The sequence below is a fragment of the Zonotrichia albicollis genome, chromosome 1, assembly GCF_047830755.1.
Source record: "Zonotrichia albicollis isolate bZonAlb1 chromosome 1, bZonAlb1.hap1, whole genome shotgun sequence".
Classification (NCBI taxonomy): Eukaryota; Metazoa; Chordata; class Aves; order Passeriformes; family Passerellidae; genus Zonotrichia; species Zonotrichia albicollis.
Window position 1 is genome coordinate 60,670,961 of NC_133819.1, and position 18,801 is coordinate 60,689,761.

At 37.1% G+C, this 18,801-nt stretch overlaps 1 protein-coding gene across 1 annotated transcript in view; it reads right to left on the minus strand.

The window, feature by feature from the left end:
• CTDP1 (CTD phosphatase subunit 1) overlaps positions 1–18,801 on the minus strand; it is a 96,452-nt gene that overhangs the window by 54,981 nt on the left and 22,670 nt on the right. Inside the window, exons 6-10 of the mRNA XM_074542418.1 lie at positions 16,271–16,361; positions 14,977–15,143; positions 12,367–13,452; positions 5,106–5,247; positions 2,630–2,860 (exon numbers count right to left, since the gene is read on the minus strand). Coding sequence (XP_074398519.1) covers positions 2,630–2,860; positions 5,106–5,247; positions 12,367–13,452; positions 14,977–15,143; positions 16,271–16,361 — 1,717 coding nt within the window. The remainder of the gene's footprint in view (positions 1–2,629; positions 2,861–5,105; positions 5,248–12,366; positions 13,453–14,976; positions 15,144–16,270; positions 16,362–18,801) is intronic.

Consider the following 18,801-nt stretch of genomic DNA (forward strand, 5'->3'; position numbering starts at 1 on the left):
GGCTGCAATAGCCATGACAAAAAAAGCAGGTGCTCAAGCCTCAGAGCTGAGCAGAATGGCAAGACCTGTTGCTTGAAATGTTAAACTACCTTAACTGAACCCTCTGCAACTCACTGGCGACAGTTTCACTGCAAATTGCATGTATAAATTTCAACTAATTGTATCCAATTTTATATTATGTTTCAAGTTGAACCCCAGAAAGAAACTAAAAATGTAGAAACCCAAGACAGCGAGAACTGAAACTGTTCTTATGAAATGGTATTCAGATAGCTTGAAGCCCTTTGCAATAATCTGCCCTGTAAGGAAGAGGCTCTCTCCTAAGCACAAGGAGGTCCATTCTTAGTCTAAGACACCAAGAACCATTGCTATGCCATGTGCAGCTACCACGTCCCCAAGGGCTTCCACTCACAGCAGTGCAATTCTGTTTCCCACTATATGAAATTCAGAATCAGATGAAGATTTGAGAAACTATCAAAGAATTATTGGAAGCTTTGACTACCCACCCACAACAGGAGCAGTTGGGAGTGCCAACAATTTTAACTCTTTTTAAAAATCAATAGCTTAGTTACAAACATTCCCCCCTTTCTGTAGAATGTGAACGAGGGAGCACATTAAGTCTGTCAGGACAAAAAAAAATATAGTCCTCTACCAATAAGTTGCTGCCCTAGTGTAGTTTTTTCTTAAGACAAGTATTATACCCAATTTTAAAGCAGATGTGAAGCTTTTCTAAAAAAAAAAAAAGCTATCACTGACATATACACTAAGATAAAGCCCACAGTACTGCCTCGGCTCTTCCTCAACCAGACACAGCAGAGCTGCTTCTATTCAGCTTTTTGTTACTTCTTCACAGCCTTTCTGCTCTGTCTGCACTGTGGTATTTACACAGCCTTTCTTTTCTCCTACACTTTGCCAAAACTCTCCTCAGGATCTGAAGAAGATAGAACTGCCCTGAGGAACAGAGATGTGTCCCAATTAGGAGATTAGGGTTTACAGGTCACCAACTTCACCACTAGAACAAAATCAACAGGAAATGTGAATGAAAATAATTTTTCTTAGCACAAACTTTATGCTTATCTCTTTTCTTACAGCTGCTTTGTTGTGGGGTAAAGCTGCAGCACGGAGTAATTGGATTCACAGTCAGATTAAAACATCTCAATTCTGAGCACTGACAGTCACAAAAAACCCCCCACTGAACTGAAATAGAAAACGGGAGTAGAAAGGACACACTCTGCCCACAAAACCTGTCAGAAGCTGTATGAAACTCAACTAAGAGGACACCTAAAATATATTTCTTTCTTTTCAGTATGATACACAAGTGAAGAAGCACCTCAGCATTATGGAAAAATAGGCTTAGGTGTGGACAAACTCTTCATCAAGTTGTTGACAAAGGTAGGGAAACCATTAAAACCTATTCTTTTGAAAGCATTCAATGATGTATTAATATCAACATAACCCATCGTAGTGAAGCACCTTACAAGTGTCATGACAATTACATACAGGTAAAACCTTCCCAGCTCTAGTTCTAGAAGAACTCCTTTCAACAATAACTGACCAAAAACCCAAAAATGTTTTTTAGCTCCCCTCTGGATACACACTGTGTCAATTATTTAAAGATTCTAATGCTCATTTACCACGTCACAGTAAATGAAAATAGACTGTGAAAGACACAGTTAAAAAGGAACTGAAAACAGGACATCTTCACAAACAAAAGAGACTCAAAAAACCTGTGTTGAAAACAAGAGGAAAGCTGAATTTAGAAAAAGGCTACAAACAGCTAACAGAAAAAGACTACAAAAAGATAACACTTTACAAAGAAAAGCTTTGCCTTTAATTGGATATGTTTTTACCAGTGGAATGAACAAGCCTTGCTGAGCTTGTTAGAATTCTAGAAAGTCAGATCTTTCATTTAGATAATTGGGGATGAAGTCTAGATATTTCACACATCTTAAGAGACAAGGGGTGGTTTTGCATCTTAACACAAATTTTGACAAAATTCAGATGGGTACTAGCCTCTGTACTTCAAAAAGCAGACTGCCCCTTCCTCCTCTACAATTAGCGTCTTGACTTAGTGGTCTAAGGATTAGTAACAAGCACTCAGACGTATGGCCTTATTTCACAATGCTCAGTCAGCTACACACCTCTTCCATTGCTTCTGATACTCCTCAAAAACAAAAGTTAATGATCCATTTGAAGGAATTAGGTGAAAAGAAAATTTTTATAAACAAGAATGAAATGCTATCAAGTATATTTTATTAACAAAAAACAATCCAGTATTCCAAGACCCTTCAAGAAACATCAAGCTGCCTCACTTCAGCAGTTACTGTAACATTCTTTAGACTACACAAACTACACACTGAATTTATTTGGTGTGTATTAATTTAATACACACCAAATTTAATTTCTGAGGTTTCCAGTTCCACTTCAGTGAGGCACAGAAAGCATCTGGAATTGTAGCATTCTGACTTCACTTCAGCTGATTATTTCCTTTTGCTTATTTTCTTGCCGTTTTAGAAAGCAAACAAAGTAAAGCAAAAATATCAATTTAATCAAATGAAGGAATAATGAGAGTAAGATTTACTACAGAATCTAAAAATGTAGACAATGTGACTCTTAGCTATGCTTTAGGTACCTGAAGGATGAGTGTTCACCGTGGACTGGCAAAGTGATGGGAGGAGCTGGAGATTGGATGTACATTGACTGCCCAGATGTCTGTGTGCCTTTCCTGATCAGCTTTCCAGTGTTAGGATCATAAATTCGAACTTCAGGACCAGGTTGAGACTTTGGATGGATGGGCGTTGGGTGAAACAGAGCAGTCTGAAATGTGCTGGGTGTATCAGGAAACGTGGCAGGACTATTTTCTCTGTTAGATGAAGTTCAGAAAAAAATTGCATTAGAAGTTTAAATGAGCTATCTAACCAGAACATAAAAAACGAGGATTCCCTTTTCTTCTAAAGCAGAAGAGGGAAATGGTTTGGAAAATCTCTAAAGAAACATTTCTTCTCCTCCACCTCATTAAAGTCCCACTGAATTTAAAACAGAAAACTGCAAATACAAGATAATGTCATGTTTAAATTACTAAAATATTAATAAGTATGCCTTAGAAATTGTCTAAACACAAAGTTACTAAAATTATTTCCAGGTAGTAACAACAGCACAATTAGCAAAGCATGATAACCAGTATATATGCAACAAAGAGAACAGCAGACTATCGTATCAGTCTTTCTATTTGGTCTCCAAATTTGCTCTGAGAGAAAATAAACACGTAGTATTAACTTACAAGTCATCCTAACTAACTTTTTATAATACTAAACTGCCTATGATCACCCTGTTGCATTTTAAAAACATAACTTCAGAAGAGTCAGCAGAAACATTCAGAGACCAGTCTGCAGGAATCACCATACTATCCAATTGTGATGAAGTACCACCAAAAAAAAAGCAAGCAAACTGAATAATTTTAAAAAATCATCAACTAAAACAGCATGTTATGCTCCATGAAAGCAATGCTATGTTAAAAAAAGATTCAATTAATTTATAACAAGTACTAGAAGTGACACAAAACTGGAGTTTTTACCAGATGCTTTTATGGATGTTTCTGAAGCAGTCTTGTAGCAATAACACAGTAAACCAGTTTCAAGTTAACCTATTCTTTTCTTGCTATCTTAAGTTCATTTTACATGCAAATGTTTTCTCAGGCTTCTCCCCTAAAGTTTGTATGTGCTTTGGACCTGTAATCACTATTTCAAGCAGCTTCATTAAAGAGAAAATCTTTTCCAAAGCAGTTGCTCATATTGGGTTAAAGTAAAGGTATTTGCATTAAGATAGATATCTTACTGACTGAAGCTTTTGTGGGGGGCAAGGATGAAGTTAAAAGGTATTGCATTTGAAAACACAGAAGTAGGAAAAATTATCATGTCTCAGTAAAAAGGAAGAGTAATTTAACAGAGGGACGAAGACTAACATTCATCTAGACTTCAAAAAAAAAGTTCACAAGCTACTGTCCAGATTTCTATTGTAAACTTAGCAGTGTCAAATTAGGCATCTCATGCAAATATTCCAAAGTTTGATTTAAAATCATCAGATAAAGTACTTTTAAATACTAAGTATCCTAGTCAAGCCATAAGCAGGCTAAATCTTTTTTCCCAACTTATAGGGATCCTGTGTCTCAACCTAGCGCTGCATTTGATAAAATGCCCTAACTTCCACACGTTTCTTCTTTTGGTGTTTTCAAAGCCTAACACACCCATGTTCTGCCCTCATCAGGGCATCTTGTAAGTAGAAAGTAAATCCCTAGCATAGTCAATCACATCAGTATCAGTTTAATACAGAAATCCCATTATGCTGTGCTCCTTTCAGTCTAAACATGGAAGGGAAGATCCTCTGATATGCTTGCAGGATGTGGATCCAAACATAAGTCAAGAAGCAGAAGCTGGCTTGACAGTACCTTGTCATCAGTTACTTTAGCCATGCTACTTTCATGCAGGGGACTGTTATTGTCCAAGTTCCTCTTTATTAATAATGTTTTCGGCTACCTCTTCTATTTACTGTCACCCTATAAGTGCACTAATTATTTTTTACATTTTCTCTTTCAGCACTTTCTTATAATCCCAAAATCGCCTCTCACTAGTTCCTTTCCTCCAGTTTTTGCTCCTGTGTCTTCACACCTTCTAATTTTTCTTAGAATTTTCTACAGTATTTTCCTGTTTCTCTCTTTCCCATCACTACCAAATTTCACCAAAAATACTCTACTAGTTTCTCATGTCGTCAAAGTACGTACAGTTTATGGCAGCAAAAATGATCCCATGCTTTGGTGGCATTCCCTCCTGGGCTTATGGGTGAACTGAAAAGGGCAACTTCTCAAAATTAAAAGAGCTAACAACAGTAACTGCTAAAGAAAGTAATGCTACCACAAGCTCTCTCCTGACTGTGCTAGTTACTGAACTGCCTCCTGATCCCTCAGTCTTCGGTTTAAACACAAGAGAAATGGAGAAAAACGGGGAGCTCTTCCATAAAATCCATAAGCATCTGAACCTGTCAGAAACCAATTTATTAACAAATCAGAAAAACCTGTTTTCATGGCCCCTATTCCCTGAAGGAACATCACTTACCTGTGTGTTTTGATGTAGTCATCCTTTAAGGGAAAGAGCTGTTCCTCAACCTTGTCCCAGCGCTCCAGGCAGCTCCACAGCCAATCAGGGTTTACAACATGGAGATCCTTGCAGTCCTGAGCTTGCCGTACTTTCTCTGTGCCTATTACAGAGTCAAACACAACATAACAGTGTTCCCAGAAACACAGAAGATAAACCAGTGTAGAGTTAAAACTAAGAACATTTTGTCATCAATTGTACAGAAAAGAAAAAGCACCACTCCTCCCCAGTCCAACAAAAAAATCACAGCTCATAAAAGTGAGAATCAGAATAAGATGCAGTATCTCAGACTCAAGCTGGATGAAGGTAGCTTTCTGAAGAACTGGCACCATGGAAGTAGCCCACTAAGATTTATACAGAAAATCTCTGCATGTTAGCCCAACAAACAACACAAGTGCACTTTTGTATAACATCTCCTTCACTTGTATTTGTTAGCAGTCCAAGAAGAAGCAGCTTTTCAACGCTGTTGAATCCTGACTAACTTATCATACTAACTTTTTTACACATGGCCCTCTGTTCATACAGCACGCTACCTTTTGGCTGTTACCCACCCAACCTCCATCTACTAGAGATGGAGGCAAAGCAGATAGAATTCCTTTGTGCTGAAAGAGGAGCAAAGAATGTGAAGCTAAACACGGCAGGCTAGCATGCAGTCCAGGTGAGACCATCAACAGTGCAGTTTGCAAGTAAGAGGTGATCTCAAATTCTACTCTCTGGGGATGCCAAAACCAGAGAGAAACTAAGTGAGGTTGCTATAAATCTGCCAAAAAGCAGCAAAATCAGCGCTGCGGTTTAATGCCAGCCACTTGTTGACTCCTCCAACCACGCCAGCGGGACAGGGAGGAGAATCAGGGAAAAAAACAACACTAGTGAGCTAACAACAGCTAATTAAACAAAGTAAAATATAATAATACTAATAATATGAGCCCTTGTCTGTTTTTACACACACGAGAACAATGAAGCCTCTAGAAAAAAAAGGAAAAATTAAGCTTCAGAACAATTCTGACAAGCAAGCAAGAACGGTAAATTAATCTGATATTTTCATCACAGTTCCCTGGAGTTTCATCTTCATGACTGTCATTTAACAATACGATTTTACTTGTTTCAATTTAGATGAAAATCTTGGAGTACCCATGCTTCTTCACATAATTTGAAGATGACACAAAGCAGCTAATCTCAAATATTTCATACCCATTGTACAAGCTGAACTACAATCCACTGGGATAGACAGATGAACTGAAATGCACTTGAGGATTGACCTAACTAGTTGGTTAGACAGCTCAGTTTAAGACCTCTGTAAGATTAAACAACTAAACAGAAAGGGCAGAAGATAATTGTCCTTCATGAAACTCCTGAAGGCCTCTGTTTCCCTACCTTTTGTACCCCAAACCCAATGGAATACAGGAGTAGGGCTACATTTTTCTCTAGATACACATACTTTTTTTCTTGGATTTAGACTAGCAGAAAACAATGTGTGCACAAGTATTTTTTTTTCAGGTGTAAATGCAACCAGTTGCACAGTTCAGGATGTAGGAGCTGTACATATAAAGCTTTACTCCACACCACTATACAGTATACATGAAAAAAAAAAAGTTAACTTAAGAACCCAAGATGAACACAAACACAAAAAAAGTACTTCAAGACACAGTCCTGTTCAAACCTCTAATGATTTGGACATCATATTTTAATTTTTGCCACATAATAAAAATAAAACCAATGTCCAACAAAGATTCAGTGAAAACAATTTTAGAACTGCAACTGTGTTAAATCCAGCACACTTCTGCAGTTCGAGAGGTTCTACCTGGCTAAAACATAAAACTCTAATAAGGGAGGTCTATGTACTCCCTGAAAACATGCCCTGATTTAAGAAAACTGTTTTCCAATTAATTATGAGTTACAAAAGCAGCTGAGGAGGAATTTCATGCAACAGTTGCTGGGAATGAGCCAGTTTACAGTGCCAGAAGTAGCTTTGACTGGAGATATTAATATTTAATTAACCTCAATAGGAATTGTAGAAATACCTGCAGTTAGAAATAGTTATGTATAAGTCTGTGTTAAATTAAACACAGGGTATATTCAGAAGAAATAAAACAAAGGTTCTGAGAGAGAATCAGTTTAGGAGAGCTGGGAGAAAAAGGATTGAAGAAGTTTAAGGCTTAGCCTGGACATTGGTTTTTTTTTTTTTTTTTTTTTTGAGAATAAAGGAGAAAAGGAATGAAAACATCAGAAAAATAAATCAGCAAGAAGACAGCTGTTATAAACAGGATGCAAAAATCATGTTCATAAGCATAAGTTTCAGAGCAAAAAAAGGCAACAAGAGCAAGAAGTCTGGTTGAAGTTTAGGTATCTGTGCCTGTTATTAAACACTGAATCAGATATCAGACACAGCTGGCAATACTGCCCTGCACGTAACAGCTCTGGAGCTGACTGAATACCACACGCAGTAGCAGTGGCTTCACTAGTAAGCCCGTAACAGCTAACCAGAGCTGGTGATGCTGCTGGATAATGGGACCATGCTGCTCCTTCTGCACTTGACAGGGGGAAACATGGACAAAACTGTAAAATTGCACCTTCACCTCAGATTAAATCTGTGAAGTTACACAAGGAGATGGCTTTCTCCAACTGTTTTTCAAACTCATGTTTCTGCACTGATGTCAGGTGTTTAATCGTGCTGCTACTTCCTCCCCACCCCCACATTCTGCACTCACACACATCTGATTGTTTCATACTGGATGTATGCTGAGGAGCCATGCAAATTCTTCTAGTCAACAGGATTGTGACAGAAAACTTAAACACGAAAGCCAAAATAGTACAATTTTGTATGAAGTTGCTACTGGAACTAGATGGTTTTTAAGGTCCCTAACAACCTAAATGTTCTAGGATTCTGTGAAAGCTGGTGACACAGACTTGTGTGTAACCAAGCCCACCTCCTAAGAGTCAAAAGTCTTACCTTTCTCACCTCCACAACATCAAGGCTTTCTGCCTCCTCCCCATTTCTAAAGTGCAGTGGCCTATGGCACACTCCAGCATACTGAAAACTGCATGAGGGAATGCAAATGTGTCCTCCTGGGGAGGGCTTCCTATTTCTAGCTTTAAACAACATTTAGTGAAACACCAAATTTAACTAGGAGATGAAACAGCACTGTGATAATATGTTTGCTGTCTCCTCTCCCTTTCCCCAGTGTAACTTCTCCTTTTTGAACTACACTTATTATGACAAAACAGCAAAAAGATTTAATCCATCCAAGCCACAGTACTTCTGATGCAGCTAAGAACATCTAAATTACCCCTCTGAGCTGAAAATCACTCAGAGAAAAACTGATCTTCCAGACTACTTTTTTGAATTATTGTCATCTAATCACCTTCCCCTACTTCAAAATCTAAAATTGTTCCAAAAAGTTAAAAAGGCGCAGAAGGTTTCCCACATGAAGCAGCTGGGGGCCAAATTGATCACATCTACTCTCTGATGAATACAGCCTGAAGCAGATAGTATTGGAAAATGTTATTTTCAAAGCTAGGGAAGGTGCTCATCAATTCTACTTCTGAACTTGTTGAAAACATCGCTCAGCCTCTGAGCAACTGTGGCCTCTGATTCAGTCTCATGCAGAACTCAGTGTGAGCACTCAAGGTTGTATCGGGACTAACCAAAGCACACAATGGGGAGAGATCACCAGCAACACTTGCAGAACTTTCTCCTGATTCCAACACACCAAAATCAACATATCCTTATGGCAGTTTGCAACCAGGCTGCCAGACACTGCTTGGAAAATTTGAATCGCTAAAAGTTTATTTCTCTTCAGATAATTTTTATATATAGATCTTGATTTATAATCAAATCCTCTTCAAGAACACTGACCTAAAACAAGTGACAGATGTGCTGTTCTGAAGCAATGCCTAAAGTTCAGGTTTAACTCTGAACTGTAAAACCAACAGGCTTACCTGGTCAGTGGCCAAATTTATAGCAGTGCTTAACCCAGTTTTTTTAAAAAGACATGGCTCCTGAACATATTTCTCAGGTAAAATTGCTGCTGACACATCACAGGAGTAGGAAATGGCAAGGACTCAAATATATTTTGCAAAAGAAAAGAAAAATTCGGTGCCTAAACTGATGGATTTCCATTCCCACCACACTACAATAATTTTTGAGAGATCTGAACAGCTCTATCTGCTCCACCAGCAAAAACTCAATACAAGAATCAACTACAGTGTCTTTCACCTGTTCAGGAAGGAACATATTTATGAAATAGTGTGATAACTGCTTAGCCAAGTGTGTACACAGCTATAAAAAACTCATCCTACAGTGCAGTTTACTGATACTTAAAGCAAACAGCAGATGTTTCAAAAACTGAAGCAAGATCTGTGCAGCCCATAGATAAGTGGAAAGGACTATAGGATGGCCTTTTGTCAGTCAGATTTATGAAAGCTGATTAGGTGATGCAAAGATCCTGTATTTTACAGAAATTCAGGCAGTAATTTTTGCCTATATAATGAAAGAAGACCTAGTTTTTTTCAGGAACAAGGATTTATTTAATTTCAGAATTCAGAGTACCTAGGTCTACAGGGAAACAACAGGCCTATCTGCAGAGAAAGAGACAAGTATATATAAAGAATAAAAAGTTTAAATTATTTACCCTAATAGGCTGGGAAGAATGCTGTAAAAACATCCTAAAATGTTTTTCAGTAGTTGTTCATTTCAGTGCACCAAGCTCTGGTGCAGGGGAACGAACCCCCATCACTTCAAGACCTAAGGGGCAACTGTTTCACACTGACTTCTTCCCTTTTACGTCCTCGGCCAAATTCTTCCTTCGCCTTCAAAATGAGAAAGCTAATAGTATTTATTCCCAAACACTACTGCAGATTAAGTATGTGCCTTCTTTACATCTCAGCTAGTAAAAAGCAAACATACACGTTCAGCTGCTTGTCAGAGTCACAGGTCTGCCACTGTTAAGTGGTGTCACCCAAAATACTGAACTAAAAGGTATTTTAAAATCACTTTCCACAAACACGTCAAAATAAGAAAAAAAAAAAGATAAAAGTATAGATAACATTGCTTGGTCTCACATCATTGACTTCAAAAAAAAAAAAAAACTCAAGAAGGGACATGCTTTTGTTTCCTCTTTTCACCAGCAATTAGACTTCAAGCAGTGCTTCAGATGTTTACTACAGGAGACAAAGATGCAATATTTGTATGGCTTACTGTCAGCAAAAGGCTTGTAATAATTTGCTCTCTAACCATAAAATAATTGCTATGAAAATCACCTGGACAGATGTATTATCACAAATCCAGTTGTGACAGGACAAAATTTATACCCTTCAAATCTCTGATTAAGGAGTTCCCTTCATGAAATTAGAATGATGCAGCCTAACTACTCCCACCTTCCAGAGGAGAGAATAATAGTCCCCAGTTAAAAAAAAAAAAACAAAACTCCATCATAATCCACTTAATCCACAAGGACCTTAAAAAAGGTTATTGGATCATACTGTTTTATTCATTCTAAATACCTCTACTTAATTATTTCTTGGCCATGAAGTGATGATGAAAGATGACAACAGTATTGCCCACTAGGCAGAAATAATGGCTGCCAATTTACTTCAACTACAATTAGTGCAATATGCAATTTAATCAAAAAGTTAAAATAGCTTTTCATATTCAAATGTACTTTAGTATGATTCACTAAGAATGTGCAGGTGGTAAATAATTTATTTATAAAAATAGAACACAAGGATGCATAGATTCATCTACATAAACACACAACCCTCAAACAGTACATAAAAAAAAAAAGTCAACTGCTTCTCATTATCACATGATGTGTACCGTAATGGATTTTTCAACACTTTTCAGTCTAGAGAAATGTGTATGTTTGGGAGAGACTCATTTACATGTATCCTATCAATTTTACCCCATTACACAACAGACGCATCTGATGTATAACTACATTAGAAGTCATCTAGTTTAAGATAAACAAAGCAATTTTTGAAATGAAACATTTTAAGATTTGAAATTGGAAAATCATCTCTTATACTGATGGCTATTATGTCTTCAATGAAGTATGACCAACCTGCATAATTCCTTGCTGAAATAATTACTCCTATTTATGAAGTTTTAAAACAGCTGTTCAGCAACAGTAGTAAAACAATGGAGTCCCAAACTGATGCATCCATTGATTTCAAACCTTCATGTTCAGTGTTGCAACTATCACATCTTCACAACCCAGAAAGAATCCCAGCTAATCTCAATGCATCTAATTTCATCTCCTGAGTTTTAGGTTGTTTTTACTACTAAAGTGTCTATCTCCATTTACCATATGTGTTTACTACTTAAATGCCTCTTGACATACAGACTTTTAAAATACAAGCCAATGAAACCAAGCTGCTTCTGGTGTATAAAAACCCCACATGAATAGCAGTAAAAAAAAAATCCAATAGGTGGCAGATAATGTATTTCTTTGCTTATGATGTCTAGGTGCGTCCAAAAGTACCTGTAAATTTTAGATGATTCAAAACATGCAGCTTTACTTTGGATTTCATGAATTTGACTATCAGGTATTTAGATTCCATGTAATTTCAAAATGAGGGAATGAGGGAACCAGGCCTCAGGCTGCACCCATAAAAACCAGTGTGCTAGAAGCTAGAGCTGCTGACTGGTAGCTCCTCTATGGCAGCTACCAATGGTACATTGCTATCCATTACAGCTATAAAAAACCAGGCAGCTTTGTCAAAGACAAACTAAAAGCTATGCTAAACTCTTACATCTCCTTTGACAAAATAATAAGCACAGTGCAGTGACAGGGTATTAGCAGTCTCTTAAAAATAGTTTATTTGAATTCCATACCAAGTGAAATTGAACCATGAGAGGTGAATTTGAGAAACTGAGAAAGAGAGCACCTTTATAGCAAGACGATCATAAACATTTCTTTGACACAAATATTAAGGGTTTCCAGTCAACAACTCTGAGTCTTGGACTATTAGTATCACCAATTCTTAACAAAAAACTGAGACATGACACATTGCATCAAAGGGTATTTAGTGGCTCATACTTGTAACAATTAAAAGTCACATTTGAGCAAAAAAAAAGAGAAAAATCCTTTTAAAAAGGCTGCTAAATTGTTTTAGGAAGAATCTTTCATTTTGATTCTAATCTCAGTTACAATAAAGTCTGTAGATTATACAAAAGAGCTCAAGACATGAACTCTAACAGACTAAAAGCTGCTCAATAACCTACCTGTCCTTGCTGCAATGAGATGTGTTGCTTTATCAGGATCGTCAGCACTAAGTACGAGATTCTTCACAATTTTAGCTCCAAGTGCTGTGGCATGATAGTGCTCCCGTGTCTTTTCAATAGGGAAGTTTGTCGGGTAAAGTCCACTAAATATGATGGTTACGTCTGCCAAGACTTTACTTTTCAGTTCTGGTACTATTTTTCTGATGTCTGGAATTTCCTCAATCTCTTTTTTCAGATATTTATCATACTTTGTGTAATAATCAGTGTGAACTCGCACAAGGATCTCCTCAAGGTATATCAAATGGTCGTCATCATCTGTATCGTCTTCCTCCTCTTCCTCCTCCATGCTCTGGTCTAAGGACTCACCCATTGTAATTCCAGACTGTTCACTAATCTGAGATTCTGTTTCAGCTTCTTTCTTGTCTCCAGACCCATTTCCTAAATCACAAAGGCTTTCCTGTTCACTCTCCTCTTGCGCTTCATGATCAATTTTGTCCTGGATAACTTCACTAGGTAAAGACTGTGTTTCCCCAGAATGGTTCACCAGACCATCCTTTTTCTCATTCACATCAGTGCAACCCCCTTGTTGCAAATTTTCATCCTGCAGAGGTTGTTTGGACTTCTTCCAACTTCTCTTTTCCTCATTCTCACTATCTGACACAGAAGTGGATGACTTTTTGGTATCCGATCCGTCATCACTTTCACTGTCACTAGACAGTTCAAAGTCCAAGTCATTTGTTATCTTCTCTTGGGTTTGCTGCTTCTCTATAACTGTTGCATCAACTTGTTCCGAAAAAATCTGAGATTCTTTTGTATTTGCCAAATCATCAGTGACCTCACTGTCCATTGTGTGACCAGTGCTATCATTTAAGGAGTCCTGGGCATTAACTTTATTATGAGAGTTCACATCCTCATCAGATGTTTCACTGCTTACAGAAGTACTCCCATTTGCAGTGCAAGGGTCCTTTGCAGTTTTCTTGAGACCATTACTGTGCTCTTCTACACATATAACATTCTTTATTTCTTCAACATCTTTTGCTGAAATTGCTGCAGAATCCAATGCCTCAGGTTTTGCAGAGTGGTTTGCTAAGACATAGGCAAGAAAGAAAACATATTTTGCCTTTTTTTTCTTATTTTCAGATTAAAGAAAATTTAATTTTCATTGACCTTAAACACAGAGTTTACATATGGACTTAGATTTAATTGTGCTTGGAAGTGATCACTAGACTTTTCTAAGTTGTTAAAATTCTCTAGGTGTTAATGATTACTAGAGAGGACTCTCAAACATAAACATTACTTTTGTAAAGAAGTTAGATAAGCAGATTTTTTCCTTTAAATCACACGTCATAAGTAATTATTTGTTAACTCTGCAAGCATTAAAGGACTTATCTTGTAGAGTAAATTCTACAATTACAACTTTGAGCAATGAAAATAACCAAATTGGGGTCAGATGGGCAGAATTTGTTTCAAAGTCCTGATCCAGAACTACATTATAAGAACTTTATTTATAAACAGCCATATCTTTCATATTACCTAATTTGCATAACAAAATAACTGAACTTTAGCCCTTGAAAAGACAGATGTATTTTAGCAACACAAAGATGCCATTCAAGCTTAATTTAAGACTGATGGAATGCAAGTAAAAGGGTAATAGAGTCAAAAGCAGAAGAATAATTTTAGGATGTGTCCACAGATGTCTGCAGAAGAAACTGCAGACTTCCAAATTGTTGCACACAAATGATCACTGGGAACACTGTGTGAAATCAGGCTATTTTGTCTGCCTTTTTTGTGCATCCTCCTGCCCTGCAAGTAAGGACAGGAGTCAAGTATAGAGGTCTCACACCACAGTGACCCAGTTCAGGCTGATCATACTATTTCTACTGTTGTCTTGGACACTCTATCAACAAGGGAAAGAGAGCAATGTCATAAGTATTAAATTAAAAAAAACCCAAACCCTTGGCTAAGCTGGAAAAAGCCTGACAATTCCTTCTTATGACATTGTGTTTCAAATACATTTTGCCCTTAAATAATGACCAATTAATGTGTAATGTGTACTTTCTAAATCCATTATGTGTATTACACTGCTGAGCCTGTTGAACACAGGATTCTTGTGCCAAATGCCAGAACGCTATGTTCACTAGGTGCTAAAAATTCACACTAATTTTATTAGCATGATTTACACTGGGAGGAAAGCAGATTTCAACATTCATTTTCAGCAGTGTGTTGAGGCCAGAGTTTATTACCTATTCCTCCAAGTCCCAAGGGCAAGGAAGGGGACTGAAGAGGTGAAACCTATAGAGAAGAAAAAGTCAGCGTATTTTACATGGGGGTGCGAGGGAGAAAGCCCCCTACACATTTTGAAGAGTTTGGTGTATTGCCAAATCAGCTCTCAGCCACAACACTTCTGCTTCACTTCTGCTCTGGTGGACGTCAGAAGAAATGCTCTCAGTAAGAATAGTCCAGTTTTACCAAGCTACTCACATCTGTACTGTCAACTTCAGCAGTCTGGATTGCCCATCTGAGCACAACTGCAGTATTACTAAGACCATCTCAGTGACTTACATCTGTCATGCTTGAAAAGTGGGCATGGTTTAAAACCAATCTAATTACCTTTCTTCTTCATTTGCATTTCCCTTGATCCAGGAGGTGCATTAATATCTCCTATCCCCTGAAAGTATACATATTTCTTCACAGTTATCAAATTGGGTGCAAACTTCCAAACATCCTCTCTATCATCAATGATGCAAACCATGGAATCTCCACAAGGAAAGAGATCTCTAAGAGACAAAACAGTTGATAAATTAAGCCAGTTTTAGAAATTTACATAGCAATGAAATAAATTTCTATGGATGCCCTGGTTTATTATGAGCATGTCTGCAGAACATGGTACTTACAAAAGAAACTTACAAAAAGCCAGCAATATTAAAATTATGGAATTCAAAACACAAGCTTTGAACAAATTAAAGTTAGGGGATAAAAGGGAAACAGCTCTTTTAAAATCTGTGTTCCAAAGGCTAAAAGCAGAAAACAAGAAACATCTGTAAGAACAAACCATTGCAACATTTCAGTCTGGATTTCTTTGGTTTTTGTCAACCAGTAGCACAAAGTCAACTTTCACAAGGTCAATACACTACCTATACAGATAGGTAAAAGACACAAGAAGAGTTTTCAAAGACTAGATTCATTCAAGCCAAGATGCAGGAAACAGAATTACTAATATCACCCATCACCTAGGAGGAGGAAAAGGTAGAGTACTTAAGATGCATATAAAAAGCATCAAGAAAAGAAAAAAAGCTTCTCATTTGCTACAGTCAGGTATGGAGAGGCAATAACTTTTAGTATTTCATAAAATTGCATTAAACAGATCTGTCTTAGAAAAAAATCTTGGCTTTATACTCTGAAAAAAGAAAGAACACACTGAAAAAGATCAGAATGTGAATTTAGACTAGAATATGAATTCAAGGCTCTAGATGACCTAATTTCAAGAAACACTAGGAACAGAAGGTGCTTTTAGCACATTTGAAAACCAGAATACTAGGTATTGAATTATGAATTAAACTCCAACTGAGAATTTCGGTTTAATTAAAAAACCCACAACATAAGTCATTATAATAAGATCACAAGACAAAGTGGAAATATGGTTGTTATTACAAGAATAAGAAGTGTAAGTGAAAACATGATGCCATGGCATCCCACTTACTGTTCTGCTACCACAGAACCCATTAAGTAGAGGAAATGCTGCAATGCCCAACACCTCAGTTTTACTGAGATGGTGTTGATATTTAAGAGGCAGAGAAAGAAGGATATGAACATATTAAATGCAGAGGGAGTAATTTTCATTTTATTTAGTATATCTTCTCTGTTCATTGTCATGTTTTGTAAACGCTAAGATCCACATACATACCTAAGGTTCCCAGTTTTAGAAAATGGATCAATACATTCATCCCTTGACAATATCCGATGGGAAAAAAGCTTCTTTTCAGGGTCCAAAAATCCTTTTGGAAAAAGAAATTAAAAAGTTAATGTTCAAGATGTTTGTTCCTTGCTTATATTTTATGTACTTGTGCTATTTTAATTTCTGCAACAGGAGTTTAACAGACAATTTTGAGGCATGAGATCAGATGGGAGAAAGTACAGTGGATCAAGTATTTGTAGCTAATTCAGTGAGAATTTTAAAAATTCCACCTAATTTTCTTTCAACATGGCAACAAAACTGAATTTGTGACAGCCAAATAAATATGGCTGAAAGAGATAGAGCAGGTGATAGACACACAATTTTTGCAACTTACATTTATCTCTCTATAACTGGCTCTTTAAAGCTAAAAGCTCTCCTTAGCTCATTATGCCTAGGGACTGCAGAGAAGTCTCACAAGAGTCGGCAATGTGCTGTAATATTTAAGCACAGTAGGAAGTTAAGAGACAGTTCCAGCCAGAGCTCTTGCATTTGTAGGTTTTAAGTTGTACCTCTAACAACTACTTCAATACATTTTCACATAATTAGTATATCCTGGAATTTCTAGAAATATTTAGGCCCAGTTGTAGTAACTTTTCTGACTGCAACCTTTAAAACAAACAAATGAACAAATTAAAAAAACACCCCAAAACCAAAACAGAAGCTGTGCTAACAGATCTTAAAGCAAGATAAAGTGCTGTTATTTAGGAAAATGATGACTTGGGTGTACAAACACACATGCACATGCTTCTGAATCTAGTCTGCAGCAATGAAGTTCACCTTCATGGGCAGATCACAGCCACATAATTGCTTAGAAAGAAACTGGCATATTACATGCTAACCTGTATCTTGTGTTTCACTGAATTCATACTGAAACTAGTGTCAACTTCTCATTTTTATGAATAATACAAAGCAGTCAATACTTACTTGGGAACCATCTTTTCAAGTTTTACTGTCTTTTACTTTAAATGATGGCCATATTATAACCAGAAACAGAATTCAAAATGACTACATAGTTGCTCTATGGACCAACTTTAATTTTCTTTCAAGGAGCTCAGGTTTTGTACAGAACATGTCTTCAACTCTTTTTAACAGTCTAGCTCCCAAGAGTACCTTAAGTTGGGACTTCAAAAACAAAGCCTAAAAAACCCCTAAAAATCAGTCATCACTTCTAAAAGTTGATCCTGTATGTAATTAATATTGATGTGTAATTGGAATAACTTAAAACCCATAAAAGCAAGAAAATTCTGAGTTAAGGACAGAGGTTCAACCTTAACTCACCCGACTATGCTTAAGAATTGCTGCAAACTCGTAGAATCATCCCCTGTAGTGAGACCCTTGCAGTACCTAGGCATAATGAATTGAGAGAATTAGCTACAAAGATTTATTGCTGTACACACATATACTTTGACAAACTACAAAAGCTGTCACACAAGTTGCTGTTCTCCCCAACAAAACTCTCTTCTGCTAATTGTCTGAATACACAGGAACTCTCTACACTGAATTAGACAGAAGTGCACGGATTACATGGCAAGACTTCAGTGAGGCCCTCAGCCGCAATGCTGCCGAGTTAAAACTTTAAGAAAAATGAAGTTGAACTAAAAAAGTCCAAATGCAGAAAGCCTGGCTGCCAGAGATTAGATATAAGGTAGCATTCCTTAAGCTTCACAGTGATACTTTACCACTAAACTAAAAATACGCTGAGGATAGAGCTCATCAAAGATCCATCCAAGATTAAGCTACCTGAGTAACAACACAGAAAACAGCACAGGTCTCTTTCTAAAAAGTTCTTTCCAGGCCAAACTGGTTTCTTTTAGATGTTACCTAGTCAAATAAATCAACATAAACAATTTGATGTTTTCACACAATTTGATGTTTTCACATCTCAGGGAAAGGACAGGTAACATTTCACTAATTTCATAATTTGTTTTCTTCAACACACCTGCACCCACCAAAGCCACTCTCTCACTCTCCTCTGCAGCTGGACAGGGGAGAGAAAATATAATGAAGGGTTCATGGGTTGAGATAGGGACCAAGAGAGACTGGGACAAAATGAGCTCCCATTTAGTCTCATCAATTAGACACAGGGCTATGCCCCCAAGTCTCTTGAACAAACTGAAGACACTATAATTACCCTTGGCCACATTAGGAAGGACTATCCAGTAGACTCTCCTAGCAGAGACTCTTGCCCCAGCTGTTTGTTTCCCATCTCAGACTGGCTCTTTGCACACAGACTTACCAAATCGTATTGCCTGCTCTTAGACTCTCTTAAAAAATAAAATTCGTAAATAAGTAAAAACTAAGTTAAAACCATCAGAAGATACAATGTTGAAAACTAACTCATATTGGGGATGTCTCAAATCTTAGACTGAGTTAAATAGCAGTTCCCAGGAGAAGTTATCTAACAGTTGGTACCAACATGAATTTAAATAAGTCCTTTTATTTATAAAACTAAAATCGAATTTCTGAAGAATTAGGTTACC